This window comes from Topomyia yanbarensis, chromosome 2 (assembly GCF_030247195.1).
Source record: "Topomyia yanbarensis strain Yona2022 chromosome 2, ASM3024719v1, whole genome shotgun sequence".
Classification (NCBI taxonomy): domain Eukaryota; kingdom Metazoa; phylum Arthropoda; class Insecta; order Diptera; family Culicidae; genus Topomyia; species Topomyia yanbarensis.
Window position 1 is genome coordinate 7,497,085 of NC_080671.1, and position 22,109 is coordinate 7,519,193.

Sequence of the window (22,109 nt, forward strand, 5' to 3'; positions counted from 1 at the left end):
GTAAGAATTATAAAAAAATGTCAAAAGTTGTTGTTAGGAAAACTTTTTTATTGAAAGCTTCTCCAGGATCCAAATACACTAAATAAGTACGTAAAAGCGTCTTTAAAACGATAAACATTAAATTTTTGACATTTTTTGATGGGGTAACGTGAATAACTTTTAAAAAGAGCATAATTACACGAATTAATTGTTTTTGAAGGAGCAAAATTTCAAATATCTCGAAAACTATCGCATTTTGGAAGATTTTTATTAAATGCATTTTGATTTTAAATGGTGCTTAGAATTATATTCTGTAATAGAATTACAATTTTGTATGTCTATTAGTATGAAATTTAAAAACATGTACGAAGTTATTGTTAGGAAAACTTTTTTACCGATTTTTTCTCCATCATGCAATCACATTCAAAATGTTTCTTTTCTATTTAGGTTTTTGGTAACAAAATATACAAAATTTAAAAAAATGGGTTTTTTTCGCAATTTAAATTTTTATCATAAATTTTTTTTTTTTGGAAAAATGACACATTTTTTTCAGTGTATATTTTTTTCAGACAGAAGTATTCATTCCCTGTAACTCGTTCTCAGATAGTTTTGCTGTATAAAATACAGTAATCGAACAAAAAAATTTTGAAATTCATGCACGTAGAAACGTTTACGCCCTTTTGAAAAGTTGCTCTTGAGTCAAAATAATCTTATTACCTGTGGAAAATATTTAGTCTTGCATGACGGTGAAACGTGTACAGTTTCATTGGAATCTAAGATGCTCGGTCACGATTTTAAAGATTTTCGGACGGATCTTCGTGGAATTCCTCATATGAAAACATATTTTACATAATTTGTGGTAAAAAACGAGAGATGTCTAATAGAAACGAAGCCAAAGGAACTTTGCCAACTTATGCCTTCCGTAAACAGGCCCGGGCTCTTCTATTACACTAGTTTACCAATTTTCTGGTAATTGCAGTAAGCTAAGAAAAAAGGCATTTTCAATGTCAATTTTGGGTCGCTGAACGCGAAAATCATATCCATTTTTTTTCGTAGAATTGTTTTTGAGCTTTTTGAAAAACGTGTTTTTGGAACTTTCTGTAGTCTTAGGAATAAAACTTTCAATCAACATAATCGACCCACCATTCGAAAGGTTTTGATGTGCCAATAACAAAAATGTATAACATGTTCGGATTAAATATCAACAACTTAAGGGGTTAAGAGCGACCAAAGTCAAAAAAGTAATTTATTGTAAATTATTCATTTTAGGTAACAATTCAGAAAAAAGTCTTTTGAAATCTTATGTGACAGAGAAACTCTTTACATAAATTTAAAGCCTAAGAGTAGCCTTTATATAAAATATTTCAGCCATTAATTCTCGGAATCATTTCACATTCAATGATGTATTGATGACATGTTTTGGTCGACAAAGGTATTCGAAGGGTTAGGCCAAACGAACCTCAGATATTATCAGGGATGCTGAAAACGCCCCGCCAGCAAGGAAAAGAATCGCAGTCCGCACTGGTTAATTGCGTGCGCAGGATTCGATGAGCACGTGTTGAGAATGATTTTTCTTTCATTATCTTTTTTTACAAATATATTGAAAACATCCACGACTTTGTTAAACTTTGTTGTTCTAAAACTCGCATCATTGTATCTAGTACAACACCTTTAAAATCTCCAGCAAAATCACGTTTGAGCATCAGCGGCTGCTCATTTTGGGAGCTATTCACGTGAATACCAGAAGGTTGAGCTTGTGCGTCGAGCCAATAGACCAGCGGTTTTCAATCTTTTTCGTACCACGAACCCCTTATAAATCACCCTGGGTCGCTGCGGACCCCCGCGGATAAACATCGATTTTGTATGCTATCAATATGTTGTTTTCAGTTTTTTAGGAGAAATACTTGAAATTTCAATCTGCACTCGGAGAATATATGTTTCTTCGCGGACCCACTAGCAACGACTTCACGGACCCCTAGGGGTCCGCGGACCGCAGGTTGAGAATCACTGCAATAGACGATTAGAAAAAGATTTTTTCAACATAGTTTTTGAACGTTGCCGAAGCAGGCTTTTTGTGACGTTGTGTATGGCTTTCCGGAATATTCAATACAACACATACGAAAACGTTCAAGTGGAAAAGCTTATTTTCGACCGAAAGTGTGATTGGGTGAAAATTACATTGTTCCTATTTTTACTTAGTGTCTCATAACATCCGTGATGTGAGGACATTTTTTCCAATACTACCTTTCCGTAAAATCGGGGTATATTTGAGCGTGTATGAGACCTCTTTTAGTAAATGTGCGATGAGATTAATTCTCCCAAAAATCTAAACAAACATCAATTTTATTCCAAACATTTAGCGAGTTATCTTGCAATTGAGGAAGGTACAATTTATTAGCATATTTTGGATCAATTGGAATAATCTCGTGTAAGCATATACATGTGAACATTGCTTCTTAAATAAACTTTTGTAGTAACCCTAAACATTTTTGCCAATAAAATCATAAAAAACTTACAATTTTTGATGTTTGGTGGTTAATTTAGACTATTTTCCTTGAACAGATCGATAGAAGTCATACACTACATATCTTTCCCATGTACTTGTTTTTCTTTTTGAATAGTGGAATGAAGGAAATTTACAACATTAATACTTCAAAAATGCTCGAGAAACTTCACAAAAAGCGATAAATGTTTCCCTGTTTTATTGAACAGCAAAATTTTTCAAACGAAATATTCTAAATGATGAACTTCCAGTTCAAAATCTCCCGGATAATCCCGTTCACTCGATACACGCTCCTGGAAAATTATGTTTGTTTTAATATTTTTCTACGGGGATAAGTTATCATTTTTTGATTTTGAAGGAAAAGGTCATCCAAACATTCAAGAACGGGTAAGTGTACAATTTTTCGAAAAAAACCCGACCCGACCCGTACCCGGAATAATTATTTTTTAATGTACCCGACCCGACCCGTACCCGGTGATAACAAAACCCGAACCCGCCCCGGTTCCTACGGGTACGGGTTCGGGTCGGGTATCGGGTAAAAATACCCGTACCCACCCATCTCTAATGCTGCTACATGAATGTCTTCATCAAACCCCCAACTCAAACCAAATTTCTGGCTATGCAACTGGTTGAAACTCACAGATAATTATAGCCGTCAAATGTTTTATCTTCTCATTTTCTTTTTAGGATTCTTCGGTCGATTATAGGTCAATTAATTAACGGTACCTTCTCAAATAGGATGAAAATAGGCTCATCACCGTACAATATCATTACCATGCTTTCAAATTATCTACGTAAAATTACAAAGCAATTTTTAATTGCAACTATGGGTGTCGGTGTGCTAAACAACTCATAAACACGGACTTCTCCGCTGTGTCATCGAATTCATTGATTGTACGGAACATAATTGATATCTATGAGCAGTAAATATGACGATAGATATACATCATGAGCTAGGTGTGTGTTCAGCATTCTTAAACCCTCAATACAGAAAATGATCTTTATATTTAGTGCCACTTTTCAATAGACAACCTGTTCTACCATATCAGCAACAATCGCGCAATTCTCTGGTTTAAAAAGTGAATGCAAGGTTTATTTATCAGTGGCTTCCGGCTAAAAATTTAGGCGAAAGGAGCTGTTGAAAAAAACTCATACTATTAGTATAAAATGGTGATTTTTCGTGGACCGAAACCATACTCTCGAAGACTTCCAACTTATCCACAAGTGTCGGATACAATATTTCAAAGCAACAATCATGAAGGTAAAATAGAATTTATGGCTAATCAAATGAACTGATCCATTAAATCGCCTATTTCATTGCACAGTGCATCGCAGCTGTAGTCATGATGGCTCTCGCCGTCGTTGCTGAAGCTTCCTACGCCCCAGCGGTCTACGCCGGTCATTACGGATATGCTGCGGCTCCTGTTGTGACCTACGCTGCCCACCATGGACCGAGCGTTGTGCAGTCAAATGACCTCCATAGTTGGAACTACGCCGCCCACAACAGCTGGAATCATGCTCCGGTGGCTGTGGCCTACAATCACTGGAACGCTCATCACGTTCCTGCTGCCGTGGCCTATAATAGCTGGGATTCTCACTATGCTCCCGCTGCCGTCACTTATGGTGCTGCTCACTGGAATAACCAGTGGGACGGTCATCATCGCGCCGCTGTTGTTGCTGTTGCTCCGGTCGAGCATTCTGCTTCGTATGTTGCCGCCAACCGTGGAGCTGTGCATAAGGCACCACTCCCAGGTCATGTCGTCAACCAGAAGTCTCTGAATCTGGCTCCAGCACCAGGAACTTGGTAATACATCTGCTATGGTATCGGGAGAATCGGATGACAGCACTCGTTTGAAGAAGGCTAACCTTTTGTGAATATTGTAAATATTGTACAATAAATTTTATTAAACTAAATCAATTGATGAAATTGCATTGGTCTTGATTTGCTATCTTTCGATAAGTTTCATTGTCTTATATTACTTAAAAACTTTCTTGGAGATTCGGGGCGTTTTTTCGTGGATTGCACTTATGGTGGGTAAGGTTAATTCGGCAGAAAAATATACCACTTCCTTATCATATTATCAACCAGAGGTCCCTAAATTTGGTGGCAGCACAGGAACCTGATAAAAACGTTGACTGAATTCAAAATGTGTACGTTCCTTATTTGCAAGGCTTAAGTAATTACTGTTCCAAGTTTGTTCATTCTTCCATAAATCGTTTTTGGATGTAACCTAGAATTGTAATTCGTTTAGACAATCCCGTGTTCAGATTCATAAATATTTCAGACTCCAGGTTACTCGATCCTAGTCCACAAGTATCCAACCCCCTTGAACGCACGCCGCACGCCCAATTTTAATTATAAATGTTTATTTAAATCGTTTTCAAAGTAATGTTTAACTCGTATTTGCATGTATTCCAATGTTTGTATTTTTATTACCGGATTCACTAATGAGTAATCGCTAATCGGTGCCGCCGCCACCGGCCAGCTTGATTGATTATACATCGCAGTGACGTGTTTATTTAACAACCTTCTCGTGCACACATATTTTATCCGGCTACTGCCGTGGGAGGACAAATTCACCTCCGGCACCATGCCATAATCACCTTATACTGGTAGTGCAGTCAGTTGCAATTTGCATACAAAGGCCTTCCAACCCCGAGTGCTGAAGAATCAGAGCGATTGTCAAGGTAAATGGGTTGCAATGTTATGGTCTCTGTTGGACGCAGCAGTCGGGCATCGCGTTCTACACACCCCTTTCCCGTACAGGCAGTGAAACCCTTTTACGCGAACTATGCGGATTTATTTGCGTTTCACGATTGTTCACTCATTTAGCGTTGCCACCCAACACCGATCAGCCTCCCGCGATCCCTTTTTGCAGATAATGCTGAAGCTGTGAATATTTATGAACCCCTATGAGTGTGTATCTGTTGTTTAGAATTGTTGATTCTTGATTCTGTATTGGGTACCGGTTCTGTTTTCACTTTTGCGTTCGCCTTGCTGCTGTTGCTGGTAGCGGTTGAGGCACCTGGTGGTTTCGCTGGTCGACAGCGGCGGTATGGATTGTTATCTAATTTTATGATTTCGCGATATTAACCGCCCGCCCCTTTGCAAGAATTTCCGCCATCATCAGAGCGATCGGTGTAAGGCGGCCAACAGAAGAAACATGACGTACGTGGGTAATTGTTGTACGCGTATGTTCGAAAGGGAGCTTGTTTGGCCGAGATGAAGGTGGGTGACTTTCTCATTGTCGTTAAGAAGGGAATTGTAGCAAGCGGGTAGCTTTTGTTGTAGCTTGAAGGGAGTTTAGTGTTGCACTAAGATGGCAGTTAATTACTGGGCAGGTATTGACGCTAATTGACATAATAACTGATTGTGACGTATTCAAATGCTTCTAATTGAAATTTAAAATTAGTTCTTACCTAATCAAGTGTTGTAAGGATACGCTTACGTGGGTATGAAAAAGAACAGGTGTGAAATAAGGGAAAATAGGTGTCAGGTGTAAGTTAATAACTATCATTCATTCAAGTCGTTTTACCCAATGTTGCAAATATTCTTCGCCGAACTAGTTCATTCGTTCATCATCGATGCGATATTCGTCGTGTCATTTACCCATGCCTCGAATAACGCTGCGCCGTTCATCACACGGAAGCACAGAATCAGCGAAAACGAATAATACAAACAAACAAAACATCCGAATCTGATGACTGCTGTTCGCTGCTTGTTCGCATCGTTGTTTGTTGAATTTAGCCATTCATGCAATGTTCATCTTCACCCATCGTTCGGATCGGCACACGAATGGCTTAGGTGATAATCACCACTAGCCATTCTTCGCTAAGGATTCTTCGTTCTTCATTCCTCCTGCATTGCGACCAAGAAAAACAAATTTCTTGTTCATTGATGGAAGGGTCAGAGCTTCATGACTGAAGTGGTGCAGAAATGCTTGCTATGTTCGGAATAGGATGACTTTTGCTATAAACAACAATTAGTAGTACATAATGATTATTTGCTGATGTTTTTATCAGATTTGAAACGGGAAGCTGCGTACAAGCAAAGCAAAACAAATCAATTACATTTGTAAATCTGCGGATGTCTCGCGGGCGAAAACCGAATCAATACAATTATGAATCTACATAGTAGACTATTGGTACTTCAAATAACTTTTTCTAATGATGAAATCAACACTGGGTGATAGTTTCCTTGAATCTACGTTTAATGATTTTCTTAGGACCATTTGGCACAAATAGCAATCGTAAGACGAAATACTCTTATATAATATAATTTCTATATCTATAGAAGTATAATCAAGCCACAAGTTTCAACCGATTTCAACCAAACTTAGCAAATATTAAACTGTTTGCCAAAACTGAACCGGTTAGTCTTATACCCTAGTATCAATTGAGGTTTTATCGTACTTTTATAGCCACTCATAACATTTAAATTGCACTTGTAGCGTGCTATAAAACTTAAATTGTTGCTTGTAAACATAAGTTTTTGTACCATGAAAGACTATTCTTTAGCTTAAATAGCAGCTAATATGGTTTTAATTTCAGCAAAATCTAGCATGTTTTCAATAAAGTTGTACAACAAAGCATTACAGAAAAAATGCTGAATATGTATATCTCACTGGACATGACATCAAGAAATAAAATTTGGATATATTCTATTAAGGGGCTACACCACTGTAGAGCACGCCAAACATGTCATAAAAATCGACACAAAATTAATTAAAAAAGCTAAGCAATAAAAAAATCCTACGTACGTCGATGGAGAAATCAATTTTGAATATACTGTGAAAATTTCCAAGCGTTCAAAAATCATTTGTTCGAGATACATTTGCGGCCAGCTCAAAAAAAGTAGCTTCGAGAAAAACGCGGTTAAAGTTTTCAGTACACACGAGATATACATAAGAGGCATTGCGGTAGAATTGAAAATCTGAATATTTATGTATTGTTTTCGTCTTCCATGTTTTGGGATATGATTTTTAACATTCTAAAGCCATTTTTGACTAATAAATTTAAAATCGACTTTTTTTTATTCTACAGTGCTGTGCCACTTTAAAACCGTTTTTAGATAAATTTAGTAATTATTATTTAACATAAATGTAATCCCTGGACATATTAAACAATATTTTAGAGCGCATGAGATGTTTAAGGACACCAACCACTAAACTATTTTCATTTGAAAGTTATAAGAACTTCGTCATCTTCGAATAAAGTGCCTGAAAGTGAAAACTATTTTTTCCATAAAGAATATACGACTTTTTAGAAAAAAAGGGCCTGAAAATGCCAAAACAATTTTTTTTAAATGTTGCAATATTCATTCAAAATCCTATATAAAAAGTGTTCATAATTTATTCACGGAACAAACTAGAGTCTAGGGAATCAATATGTCAAGACATATCAATCCTCTAGGCCAGATTTTTAAAGGCAAAAGTTTTCTTCGAAAACTTTTGCCTTTAAACAAAATTTCTTTTATGGAGAAGCGCCTAAATAATATGAGAAATGGACGTTAAAAATATCAATATTTTCCAATATCGCTCAAGTGTTCTACAAGTCATGACATACTATGAAGTTGAACGGAAATAAGCTTTGCTTGCCATAATCAGTGCTACTGGAATATTAAACAGAAATATTTTTAATGAAAAAGTGTTCATAACAGTTTCATAAATAAATTCAAAATGTCTAGCGTGAAAATGCGTTCCACGAAATGCTTTTTTTTTAATCGACTAATTTTGATCAGAAATGTGTTGATTATCTTGAAGCTTGAGTAACTAAATTTGATCAAGTTGTTTATTTTAAGTGGGTGAATCTTAAATGTAAGATTGCTTGGAACTTGGTACTTCTAGTATATTTCGAAAATGTACGTAAATTTAATTGCTCCGACGATAGAGTAGGGGAACATGGGGAGACTTGACTAAGCGTAAGATTCTACATTTGGCTACAACGTATTCTATTTGGTTTTTAATTTTTTTTTAAATATTTTTATACTTGTTTCGATCCCTTAAGGTAATTATAAATGTTTGAAATGAAAAATCCTTTCATCATAGAAAATATTCTGCTCGGGGCCGCCGTACACTAATTACGTAAGGCTTTTTTAGAACTATTCAACCTTCCCCTCCCCCCAGAGTTCGTATGATTTTGGTGAACTCCCTCTCCCCCTACATAAGATTTTATCATGCTTTGTGTAATTAAAAATCATATTGTTAATTCATTAAATTATTCGATAGCGAAAACGATACTTATTGAATTATTAAAAGAGAACTCAGGACAAAATTTAACTACACACCAAAAAATTATAAATTTTATCATCGACGTAATTGCAAACATGACACAATTTAACAAACGTTAATTTAAATTTCACGAAATGACCGAACATTAAACTTCACCGTGTTCCATTTAATTTTACATGAAACATATTTTCCATGCGCAATGACATAAAATTACACTTACTGTCATTCAGAACAAACGCTATATGTGGAGTAAAATTACATGATTTGCGAAATTCAATGTCATGTAAAATTAAAATCAAACGTAAAACTAAGTCATTTTTGATGCTCGTATATGTCAGGATCAGGAGACGTAAATTTATACGATTTTTTCTAAGTGTGTGTATAATCATCTGCAGAAATTTCATTAGCATCTTAATCTCGCCCAGTAGAAATTTCAGAATAAATTTTGGGAGATATTTAGAAACTCCGATTTGTTCCACATACTTTTCCTCGCTATATTCCACTTCCTTTGAATCTATTTCTTTGTGATGTAGAACTCAAAAGATTACCTCTTCTGGTGTGAATTTGTTCGGAGTTCCAACTATAACGCTTATCGCACGCATAGTTCCGACATGGCCATCTTCGAATTTTCTTGAAGTAAAATACAGTTCACACTCTGGAACTATACGGCCAACAAGTTCTTTGACAATCACATGACAGAAAATTTTTCATATACCTTGCGGGTTTGAAGCGAAAGTTTGAAAAGAAGGATGTTGGCCTAACAACACGAAGGGTCTTAACACTTCTTAACTTGTAAAGCAGATTGTGACTCCAGTTCTCGATCAGAACAATGTACCACCAAGAGTCAAGAAATTTCTGTAACTGCTCCAAAACCATCGACAATTAAGCCGCCCCTTACGTTGGCAACAATAAATTCCATAACTAATTTAACAATCATATTTTGTCGCTGCAAAACACTTCAATTTAAGGTCTGCGTTTCCATGACCATGATGTACAGTATGTGCTCATTTTGTTTGATATATAAAATGTTCATGGCACAAATAAGAAATAGTTTCTTTTCTTATGAGAAGAATATTTTTCTTATCGATTTCATTTTTCATGCATGTTTTATGATATTACTTAAGAAAGGACAAACCTTCCCTCCCCCAGGTGGGAATTGGTAAGATATTTTGAAACACCCACTCCCTTCATATGTCCTTACGTAATTAGTGTATGACCCCTAATTAATAAATTTGCGTTAAATGATGTATTTTTTATCAAACTGTGGTACCTACTGTTAATGTTAACCACGTCACAAAAAATCTCATCTTAAACATCAATCTATCTTTATAGCACTAGTTAACAAAGTTAGCAGTTGGTTGAATTCGTGAGATGTGCACATGCAATGTAATCATTATAACTAATCCCTAGAAGGGAATGCATTAAAAAATCGAAATTCAACCATTTTATATTTTTTGTTGGTATCTAAGGATCTCGACAATATGGAGTAAAATAATTACAGCACGTTTTTTATGCCAAGTCTTTCCCGATGGGGGAACAAGAAGTAATATTTGTATTGTCCATATTACACCCACAACACACTGTTCATTCTACAGCTAATTTATTTTTAAACAACCGTGCTGATTAAGCGATTTCGTCGTGATACTAGCAAAACATACGCAATAGGTTAAATTATTGTGATATAACACCATGTGCAGATTAAAATCAAAACTTCATCCAAAAGAATTTTGTTTTGCTTATGCCGAGTTTTATCACCAAACATGGGTTCAATCTTCCTTGAATACTTGACACACAAGGCTTCTATTAATATTGTACTATATTTAACAAATATTACCTTGATTCAGCTGTTAATTTAACCCATAGTTTTGTACTGAAGAACCAGTAGCACATTGGCTTGTTCCGAACAGTACAACGCATCAGAATACAAATATAGTTCTTCGCGAGCCATCATTCTGCGAAGATAAAATTGAAGTCATCTTCGCCAATAGTTGTAAGCGATCATCGCTATGGTGAGGAATGGTTTGCTGATTCGTTTATTCATCATTCACTTCATAGCTTCCTCGTGCAGTTCATTCGGTCGTTCGATGAGTAGCAAGGCAAGAACGTATGGATAAGGCATTCGGATAAACACGGATTGGCAGTCGGCTTCATTCGTGGATGAATATCAACAGCAAGTTGAATATAACAGCAAAGAACGATGTGGGACGATTGCAGGTGATTCATATTCACCGTGCTTCGTCGCGATGAAGATTCTGAAGCAACATTGGTTTTACCATTTCTAACATTAGAGAGTGTTGACGCTACGCAATAGCCCACGAGAAATTACCCACGGCTTTATGCGGTTGACACGTGTCTACCTCCAGAGAAGCTGTTAGTAGAATGTGACAATTCGTATTCGACTATAGTAGACGAGAATCTTTCCATTCTAAAACACTAATTTTGACAGCTGAATCTAATTATTTGTTTTTTTTTAGAAAGGAGATACAACGTGTTTTTGCCATACTCAAAAAAAAATCATTATAATGGTAAAATCGTAAAGCAACAAATAAAAGTGAAAAAATAACAGGTAAGTGGTTTGGAAAGCTTGAGGCTCCTATTTTATAAAATGAAAACACAGATATTTTCATGACGCTCACCACTTTTTTGCATAATGAGCGTACTACTTATAGGGGCTATTCGGACCCGCTATTTCATCAACCACCGTTCAGCGACTTGCGGCTACGCACACGATTACCTACGACACAGCTAAGAAAATATATGATGCGCCAATCGATAGATGTGACTCACCAGATTAAGTTTGAATTTCCCCGTGTTTGCTAGAACAAGTTCATTCGAAAAAAAAATCGGCATCTCTAAAATTTCAGCATGTGATAGAATGGACTTTTCTCTTTCATTTGAAAACCAAAAGTCCTACAAGTTCAAGTTGTTCAACAAAATCCTTCATTATGAGCATTTCTAAAACTTTGTCGAAGACACCAACTTTCTACCTCGTCAGTATAAAAGTTAAATTTTCTAGTTCAGTCATAGTAAGCCATACCACAATTTTATTCTTATCAGATTGTGGGAAACATTCATTCGATCAATTTTTCCAAAGACACCCCTGTGAATATATTCGATGTTTTTGCCTCTAGTGAATTAAGTTCACGTTTTTGGCATTTCTGACCACTGTGAGCTGCCTGCTGGTTTGCGATGGATTCGGATTGGTTTGTATTAGTTGTTAAGCTAACCGACTAAACCTAAACCTCTTGTATCTCGCAATCCACATCCATCTAGGGCAACCGTTAAGTACTGCTTTAATAGGGATTATGTTCTTGCTTATTTTGTTTTGTATTAATCGTCATGTTTTCATCCATAGCACTTTTCCTTACTTGCTGTCCAACCTTCGCGATATATCTGACCTGCTCAGGTCGGCTTCAAATATCGTCACCTTTTGAAACATGAACCGATCCGGAGGTGTCGACCATAAGGATTTATATCTGTTTACAACAACCTTCGCCGGGATTCTTATCCTTTTTGGTGCTAGTTGTTAGTATTTATCTGCTAGCTGGTGCTGAGAACTTCTCGGCGGCGGTATTTCACCCTATACCGATGCTCATTTTCGCGATCCATTTCGCTGCCACTCCAACGGAATAATCATTGGCGGTAAAATTTCGCTAGACAACGATATTCCGATTTTCTCCAATTTCGTGTTTTTCCTCCTTAGCTGCCGTTGCTAGCCCGCTGACCGACAGCTGCTGTCTACTGACTACTGTTGCTTATATCGAATCTTATCGAAACGTGAACCGATCCTTCAGAGAAGCCGTTTAGCTCGACTACATCCCTTTGCAGCCACCCACACAAAGTTTCTTCATTGACTTGTTTCTAGAGTGACCGAACTCAAATGACAGTTTATGTGTCAAAACGGTTTGCAGTATATTTTTTTCCTGAACAGGAAGTTTTTCAATTTTTTAAAGTAATTCAAAACTCCTTGCGCACGGGCCTGGGCACCTTATTTTGAAGATTTTTCGTCTAAAAAACTTGGATTTTGCAATGAATCTGTTTCACATTTATGCCACTAGGTGTCGCTATAGACATTGAAATATTACTGAAAGTGAGAATCTGATGGACAATTTCATTGTCTACAGCTACGTAGAAAACTACAAATCGATATAAAATCGTCCGAGAAAATTATTAAAATTTTATCAAAGTTTTTTCGCATGGGGCCTGCTGGTCAAAAAGTCGATTTTCAAAAACATTTTCATTTGTGCAAAAAAAGTTTGCTGTAATTGAACAATGTGTTCAGAATAATCTGAGTGCTGACAAAGTCCCACCTTTAAATGGATGGAACATAATTACAGATTTTTACGCACCAATGATATATCGTACAGGCACATAATTCCGTGTATCTAAGGCATAAGTGAACTTAAATTTGTTATGAAAAATCAATAAAAAATTAATAGAGTTATGTAATTGGTCCTACTGCTTAGCAATTTTATCATGTATCTGTGATGAATTATAATAACAGGAGAATTTAAACAGAATTATACAAAAATGGCAAAAATGAAAGATGTGTTATTGTATCATATTTCACGCATCATTTATTACGCTGATTAAAATTCCGTGCACAGGTGCTTCAAATACCGCGCAGCCCATTATTTAGCAGGAATCCAACAAATGTGGAAAATCATCTACATCTATTGGATTTTTTTTTATGAATAACGTATCAATTTAGGGTAAGGTTTGAATAAGGTAAATTAAGGCAACCTCGATGAAAATAATTTCCATTTAACCACGGTAAATAACCTTGGGATGGGCTGTTTTTGCTATGTGTGGATTCATTCATTACATTTACATAATTAGTTTTAGATTGCCTTGGTTTTTACATTGCAGGTCTCTTTCTTATTGTTCTTCATCAAAAGTTTTTTTACTTGTTCGTTTTAATCTATTCTTATTTAACTTGTTACATTTCTTATAAAAGAAATGTATAGAATTCGCTCAAACTTTCAAGATTTTTTCCGAGGCCCGGAGGGCCGAGTCTTATATACCAATCGACTTAGCTCGACGATTTGGGACAATGTCTGTGTGTGTGTGTGTGTGTCTGTGTGTGTGTGTATGTAACGGACAAATTCTCATTCGTGTTTCTCAGCAATGGCTGAACCGATCTTATCCAAACCAATTTTAAATGAAAGAACTAAAAAACAGTATGAACGCTATTAATTTGTTTTTGATTCTGATGTTTAGTTTCCAAGATATGAATGTTTGAATGCGTAAAAATGGCGTTTTTTGCAGTTTTTTGAAATTATCTGCCGAATATATAGATTAACATTATAGATTAACAATATAGATTAACAATTTATATGTTTTTGGACAGCTTTAACGAATACCTTTCGAACAAGCTATAGATTGTAGAAATCGGACTATTATCAAAAGAGATATTTAACATTAAATGCGGACGAAAGATTTTTATCATTTCCCATAGCCAGAAATATGACCAAAAACATATAATCTATTATTAACGCCAAAACGGCTTATTTTAGGTCAATAGTATCTTCGGAGAATTTAATGGAGGTAATATGGCCTTTCTTCTGGAATTGTGCTTTTGGTGATTAATCCCCCTATGAGTGAGATATTTTCACAAATTTTCTTGGAAGTGATTATATCGAAATGATGTCTTCAGCAAATTTGTAGCTCTTACTTTTGCGAATAACTTTACTAAAGACTTTAAATATCTATTTTGAATACTTTAAAAGTTATGGCTTGTTGTTTGTGGATTACTCTTTGTCGCCCATTTATTGTTCAATATAGTAATAATCCATTGAAATAAGCTAAACATTATTTCGATAAAACGAATTTTGTATTTCATTTTACTATCTACAACCGCTACAAATAATCACCGAACACTTCCAAGTTGTCTGGAAGGAACTTGATACCTTATCAGTACAAAAATGTTCATTTGTGCGAACCTTCTCACTGCAATTTTTCTAACTTATAACCATCGGATCGATCTGAAACATATCGGAAAATGAAAAGCGAAATAAATAACTCCAAGCAACGGCGTAGCCAAGAGAAGGTTTTGGGGAAAAATTTTCAACATCAAATTTGTATTTTTGATGCCAAATGACTTTAAAATGCATGAAACATTGAGATGTTTGACAAAAATTGACTTCTTTGGACTTTGGTACATTTTTGCCTTTCTCATAAAAAGGTTATGCAATCACTCTAAAAATCGTCATTTTCGGCTGCACCTGGACCTCTCGGATCTTTCTCCATGATCCGCCGCTGGTTTCAAGCGATGTTTCAGTATCACATAGTATCTCAAGATCGTGGCTGTCGATCCATTGTATGTATGTGCAAATCGTACTGAACATGTAATATTCATTCCCACCATTGTATTGAACATAACCAGCCATGGAATCGTAGTCTGGACAAATGAGACAAGCACAATTGCACCACTAGATGGATTAAAACAGGTTTTTATTTTGGGAATGCGTCGAGTTGAGACGAAAACGTAATATGATTAATAACGAGGATAACACTTTCCGAATGTAGAGAGAAATTTATGAAAAATGACGATTTCCATTCGACTCTAGCAGGTTCTGATCGATTTTGATGAGCATTTGATTTTTGTTGTATGACCAATTGTATGTATAGGTCAAATGTTTAAAAACAGTAATTTAAGGTCAAGATAACATCATTTTGAAACCGCCAATTTCGGAGGTTTAGTATCTTCGATGAGTTTTACAAACGTTAAACAGAGCATCATTTGATAAAACAATTTTGACGGTATATTGTCCAAGAAGTATTTATGGTGAATTTTCTCAGGTTAATATTCAGGACTACAATAAAGTCGCAACAAATTCGCTAAAGACACTCTTGTTACTGTTTTCTGGAAAATAATTCTGCATAATTTTAAAACTTCAAAAATTATGGTTTCGGAATTATGCCGTTTAGACAGTAAGATCGATTTTCACCAAACCCCCGCCAAACCGAATTTCTGGCTACGCCGCTGACTTCAAGTAAGTAGAAACAAAGTCGTTCTACACTCGTTCACAAGAAACTTCTTCGAATGCTGAATATCTATTATAATACATTGACACCCCAATTGTATCAGCCAAATATGTATTGCCAAATATGATTTTTTTATTGCATCGAACTACAACAATTTTTAGGTAGCTTTCAAGAGGTTATTTTATAGACTTCTTCCAAAATTTGGCGAACCTATTCCAATTCGTATACCAATTAATTGGTATACTTAAGGGTTTATATGTTGCAGATACAGAAAATACTGAAATTTTCAGCTTTTGTCCTACACAATATTACGAAAGCTTATTAAACAATTTTTCCTAATAAGTTTGTGAAAATTATAAACTATTTGAAATTTTTTAATAGTTTAATTTTTTATTTAACCGTGATTTTTTAATAAAGAGTTACCATCGCTTCACAACGTAGTCTATTTTTCATGGCTTGCGGTGAGTACGATCTCTCGAATTGCTGAACTGAAAATTATGGAATGGAAAATAATTTTTAGTGTTCTTTACAGATTTAACTCGCCGCGCAGATAGCTCTGAATTAGACCCGCTGGTGCCCTAAGACGATTTCGCTAGATTTTCGGAGCACTGTGCACCCAGTGCATTAACGCATGTGACGGAAGGCTATCGAAAAGTTTCGTGAAAATGAAAATTCCAGTAATGATGATGATTTCCCCAAACGGTTCGTTTTCGAGAGGTTTTTATTTGTTCTTTGATATTTGGATTAGCGGTAATAATTCAAATCAAGGATACTACTGGGAAGTCACCTTTAGAAATAGTCGATGTCGAAGTAAAATTTGGAACTATGCACGCAGGCACTTCAGAGATAACGTGATATCAGGAGCTGCGATTTCATTTCAACGCTTTTTTGTGAAAAGGGCGATATTCACAAATGTAAACATAAGGCTTTTTTCGTACATCCGAATGATAAATAAATAACCCCTTTAGGAAAATTCAGTTTTCCCACCACAATTTGGATATTTTATTAACAGAGCATTAACAATAATTCGTTGGAATGTCTATTTTATGGGACATTTTTTCGCTTTACCATTGATTTGGTTTGAGATTTCTAGCACTGATGTTGTCCTATGCTGATTTGAGCGATTCTCTGAGTCCTGCCACTATCCCATGTAGTATGTGTTATCAAAAACATCGCGAAACATCAAGTTCTAAATGTTCTCAAACGATATAATATCCGAAAAGAGTGATAAGAGTTATAAGAAATGTCTCATCACACTGTTAGGTGGATTAAAAGCGTTTTTTTTATTCAATATCACTTCTATTTTTTTTATAAATTTAATTCAATATTTTTTCTTCACTGTAACCTGTAAACCTGTAACCTGTGTGGTTTTGGGAGTTATGATTGCTGGTTTGTGTTATCGATTCAGCAGGTTCTGTACTCAAATCATACTAAGTTTTTATCAAGTTGAAGTTTTCATTTTTTCCATAAAATAAATAAGTTTGTAACTTTGAGATTGTCTGACCACGTATTGAAATGTTGTTTTGACATCGCCGATTACGAACGAGATAAGAATAACCGAACTAATTGACTCCATCATTAGTCAAATTGATAGCAAAAGAATTGTTGGTGCCCTTTTTCTGAACCTAAAAAAAGCATTCGATACTCTGGATCACTCAATCCTGCTTAAGAAGTTAGAATGCTATGGTATCAGGGGAGTAGCAAATCATATTATTCGTAGCTATCTGTCGTATAGGAACCAATTCGTATCTATTGGAGACTCGTGTAGCTCTTATAGACCAATAGAAATAGGAGTGCCCCAAGGCAGTAATATTGGGCCACTGTTATTTTTATTGTATATCAATGACCTAGGTAGACTCGGGTTAAAAGGGACTCCTCGTCTTTTCGCGGATGACACAGCGTTGTTCTACCCGAACAACAACTGCCTGGATATTGTACGCGACATTGAATCGGATTTAAAAACACTAACGACGTATTTCAACGAAAACCTTCTTTCCTTGAACCTATAAAAAACTAAATATATGCTGTTTCGTTCATCTAGAAGAGCTATAGGTGTGCATCCAGACCCAAGAATGGGACAGTCTGTAATTCAGGAAACTAACTGCTTCAAATATTTAGGACTTCACTTAGACCCCACACTCTCCTGGATTGAGCATATAACATCTATAGAGAGAAAAGTTTATTATGCGCACATCCACTCATTGCTGAACTACCTTGTATCTGTGTGGGGCCGTGCCAGTATTTCGAATCTGAAAAAGCTAGAAACACTTCAGAACAGATGTCTTAAAATTATTTATAAAAAACCAATTATGTACCCTACTATTTTGTTATACAATAATAATGCCCATAACATTTTACCTTTGCTTGGGTTGACTAACTACCAAACAATAATATACATCCACAATGCTTTGCATAATACTATTGCTCATAATAATCTAGAATTTACAACAGGCATTCGAGCTCACAGCACTAGACAAGCCAATCATTTATTATACTCCAGAGTATCCACGAACCTTGGTCAAAGACGCATTTCTTTCATCGGACCTAAGTTATTCAACCAGCTTCCTGCTGATTTAAAGCAAATTACATGTCGCACTCGTTTCCAAGCAAAATTGAAACTAATTTTAAAAAATAAAATAGGAGAATTTTTAATATAAACTTCGTTCACCACCAATCGAGCTTATTCCTTTAGCTATAATTGGTTAACATTTTTTTAATAAAAACAATTGATAAATGCATTTTTTCTAGCAATAAGTAATAAATAAATTTAAATTATTATGAGCTTCCTGCAAAGCTACGATGGGACCCTTAAAAGGATTCTTTTCTGCTGGGTACTCGCCGTAGCTTCTTGTCAAATTTTGTGTTTTGTCGGTCTCGTATTGTTTTTTTTTGTTCTCAGCGTTTCCGGGATTCGTAACTTTGTTTTGTTGTGCTGACCTTTTTTTATACGCTGAGAACTGATGTGTCCACTACCAGAGGGCTCCGTTTGTGAGCTTTTTGGTGTGGGGGTAAGAGGCGGGCTATTAATAAAAAAAAAGAAATAAAAGTTAAAAAAAACCTCTTTACTTGGATACTGTACGGATTGTTGTCTTATCTGTATTATTAATTCGAGAAGACTCCTAAATTGCAGTAACTGTTAGAAGCCGGAGTTTTGGAAGATTCGAACTAAGCCAAATTGATAAAAGAGTAGGTGATGAGTACAAGTACTCTTTGATGGCCTTGGTTTAGGTCGAACCTTCCAAAACTCCGGCTCGATGACTGAAAACAGGTTTGGTACTCTCCCAGTTATGTTTGGATGGTGCTGAAAGAAACTTTTTATCCATTACCTTCCCGGATTTTTCGCAGCTTTCTAGGTGAAATGTCTTTGCTGGACCTTATGCAATGCTTTTTGACGTGTATGTTTGTCTTGTTGGCCGTGACTACAATATAGGTAAGATGACCCAATAATGAATGAATTATTATTATTAATATTATTATTTACTGGGCTTTAACCGCAGAGGGTCATACGCCCTATGAAGGGAGATAGTTACAATGCATTTTACAGATTTTAGTTTATGTTTCTTGATTTACACAGCTGGCTATTGGGTCGTTGAGGTGTTGAGTTCCGGAATGAAAGCAGCTAGCCAGGGCCGCGGAGAGCCTCTCCTGCACCCGGTCTTGGTGTGTCGGGGGACATGCTGAAAGATGGTGGTGGGTAGCGTGGTAATTTGCGGTTAGTGGAGGGGCAGTGGAAGAACCTCCCCAGTACCTATGACCCACGCGAAGGCGCGAAAGCGCTCTTTGTTCTACTCGGTTTGTGCGGTTTTTCCACCTTTCGAGGTCTCCCTTCTGGGGGTAGCCTCGAAATGTCCTCCACTTAATGATGAATTGGTTAAAGGTCTTTGCCTTGAATTCCCTGATGATGTCGGATGACCTCATTAGAAAAAAGAGTACGAGAGTGTCGACCGAGTGAGGCCAAGCGCCCAGCCTCCTCGTTACCGCGGATTCCGCTGTGTCCGTGTACCCAGCATATGGTACTTAATGGGTCACATGATTGTTGTATGGTTTGTATGTAGGTGTGCTTGGACTCTCTTGATTCCAGCACTTTCATGACTGAGAGGGAATCGGAGAAAATCACTGTCGGTGTGTCTTCGGGTTTGTTGGTAACGGCAATGGCGGCGGCATCTGCGCAGAACACGGAGGCTAGGCGATGGGCACGGTCCACACCGATTCCGCTTACCCCCGCGCCCATCCCCTCGCTAAGTTTCGAGCCGTCGGTGTAGATGTGCAGATGGTTTGAGTATTTTTGTTCGATCATCTGGAGGAATTTGGCTCTAGCCGCACGGGGAGGATAGCCTGCTCTGGTGGATATAGCCAAACTGATGTCTATGCTTGGGCCGCGGTCGTGCCAGGGTGGTTGTTGACCCGATGTAGCTGTGTGACTGTGGGAAGAGAGGCATCGGCAAGCATGGTGCGTATGCTCGTAGCTGTCTGTAGTAGATGGCATTCATCACCCGATGTTTTTTCTAGGAACCCCATGGCTCGTCTTAGAACGGCTCCTGCTCCTGCCTACCGTCAGCGAACGACGCCGGCTTTAACGCAGGCAGCTTCGGCGGAGGCGCTTGGCAGCAGATTTGAGGCCGATCTAGCGAGTATATCGATTAAACCCTCCCAATGAATACTGGTTATTTCAAGGCCATAGAACAGACGACTGTGTTTGAGGGCCTGGCTGATGTTGAGTGCGATTTGCATATTCCACCGCAGCTGATGGTGCGGACAAGTCGTTTCCTGCTTTCACAATCCTTTTTAACCCGTCGAAAGCGCGGAAGGAAGGTCATTTTACGGTCGATTGTCACGTCGAAGATTTTTGACTCTTTCCGATATGGTATTACCGTTCCAGCGAGCTTGACTTGCCGGCCGGTGGCTATGTGGTGGAAGTTGCAACAGTGGTGAAATGGTGCATTTCGGGGCTTTGTGCCCACCGGCCAACGGCGTTTACGGCAGCCTGCAGCTTCAGTTTAGTGCGGCCGGTCGATTTCCCGAGCACCACAAGAATTGCGTCGTCAGCGTAGATAAACACGAATATGCCTTTTGGGAGCGCAGAGGGAGTTCATGCTGACTAGGAATAGTATAACTGCCAGCGCCGAGCCTTGGAGGACCCCGTTTGCCTTCCAAAATAGGTCTGATTGGTTTCCTCCAATACCTACCCTGAAGCTTCGGTCAATGAAATATTGTTTGATGAAGCAGCCAAGGTTTCCGCGGATGCTCCATTGATGCAGATCCTGTTGAATCCGTCTAGTAGCGCTCGCTTGGCAACCGGAGGTAGATGTGTTAACAGTGGATAACCGACTTCGTCGTGTCCGGCAGAATTGCCCTTTGCTGTACTTAGCGCAGTAGCTAGTTCCACACCGAAGAAAGGTATGTTGTAATTCTGACTCGCATCTGGCGTGAAGATTGTAGGAGTTGCTTCTGTGGCCCTCTTCGTTTTGAGAAAGGAAGGAAAGGGAGGGAGGTGTCCCCGATTTCGTTTGCAATTTCGAAGGGTTGAACTATCGTGGTACCGTTGAGCGTTAGTGAAAAGCCGTTTTGTCTTCTTTTCCACTTAGGGCATTTACCCTTCTCTATAGTTCCGCAGTCGACGAGTCAGAACTTATCCCGCCCAGGAACGCATCGCAGCTGGCCTCCTTGGCTATCGAGATGGCTTGGTCAGTGAGGGTATTTTTAAGAGCTCGATGAGCTTTTTGTCTATCTTTGCTTGCTACTTCTGGGTTCCACCAGTGAACTGACCGGTTTGGTGGTGCTCCGCTAGTTCGCGGGATGCATGATTTTGTGGCCTGTGTCATTACTTCTACGAGCTCCTCTGGCGAGTAATTGCGGTCTTGATCGAGGGCGTCCGAAACGTTGTCTTCGTAGTTGGGCCGATCTGCTCGATCGTAGATCGGCCCCTGAGAAAGGTTACACTTCCATCATTTAGCATCACCGCATTGTGGTCTTCGACTGCGTCGATGATGGCGTTGCCGCGATGGCAACACCTTTTTATCCCCACGCTGTGTGATGGGCGTTGCAGTCACCCATTAGTAGGAACGGAGTCTGCAGTTGTTTATTTCCTGGGGGATGTATATGGATGCCAAGGTGCATTTTACAGGAAAGTTGATCTTTCTGGTAACCATGATCAAGTTGGTGTCTAGTTTTACCAGCTCAGGCGGAAAGTCAGCTCTGGTTCCTAGGCCGACTGTCTGGTAGATGTTTGACCTTTTAGCTGAATCCCAAGTGTAACGATGCCCGAGGCACGCTAATGGATCCGTACCATTTTTTACGTGTGTCTCTTGGATATCGAGGCAGATCGAGCAATCATATGATGGAGGTCACCTAGGTTTGCTCTCAGGCCGTTGGCGTTCCACTAAATGGCCAGTGTGTAGTTTATTCCTACG

The 22,109-nt window shown here is 37.8% G+C and overlaps 1 protein-coding gene across 1 annotated transcript; it reads left to right on the forward strand.

Moving 5' to 3' along the window:
- The first annotated feature begins 3,690 nt into the window (after nt 1-3,690).
- Nucleotides 3,691-4,396, forward strand: LOC131685900 (adult cuticle protein 1-like). The gene is made up of 2 exons (XM_058969921.1): nt 3,691-3,743; nt 3,808-4,396. The coding sequence occupies exons 1-2, from the start codon at nt 3,738-3,740 to the stop codon at nt 4,288-4,290; spliced, it is 489 nt and encodes a 162-aa protein (XP_058825904.1). The 5' UTR covers nt 3,691-3,737; the 3' UTR covers nt 4,291-4,396.
- Nucleotides 4,397-22,109: the final 17,713 nt, after the last annotated feature.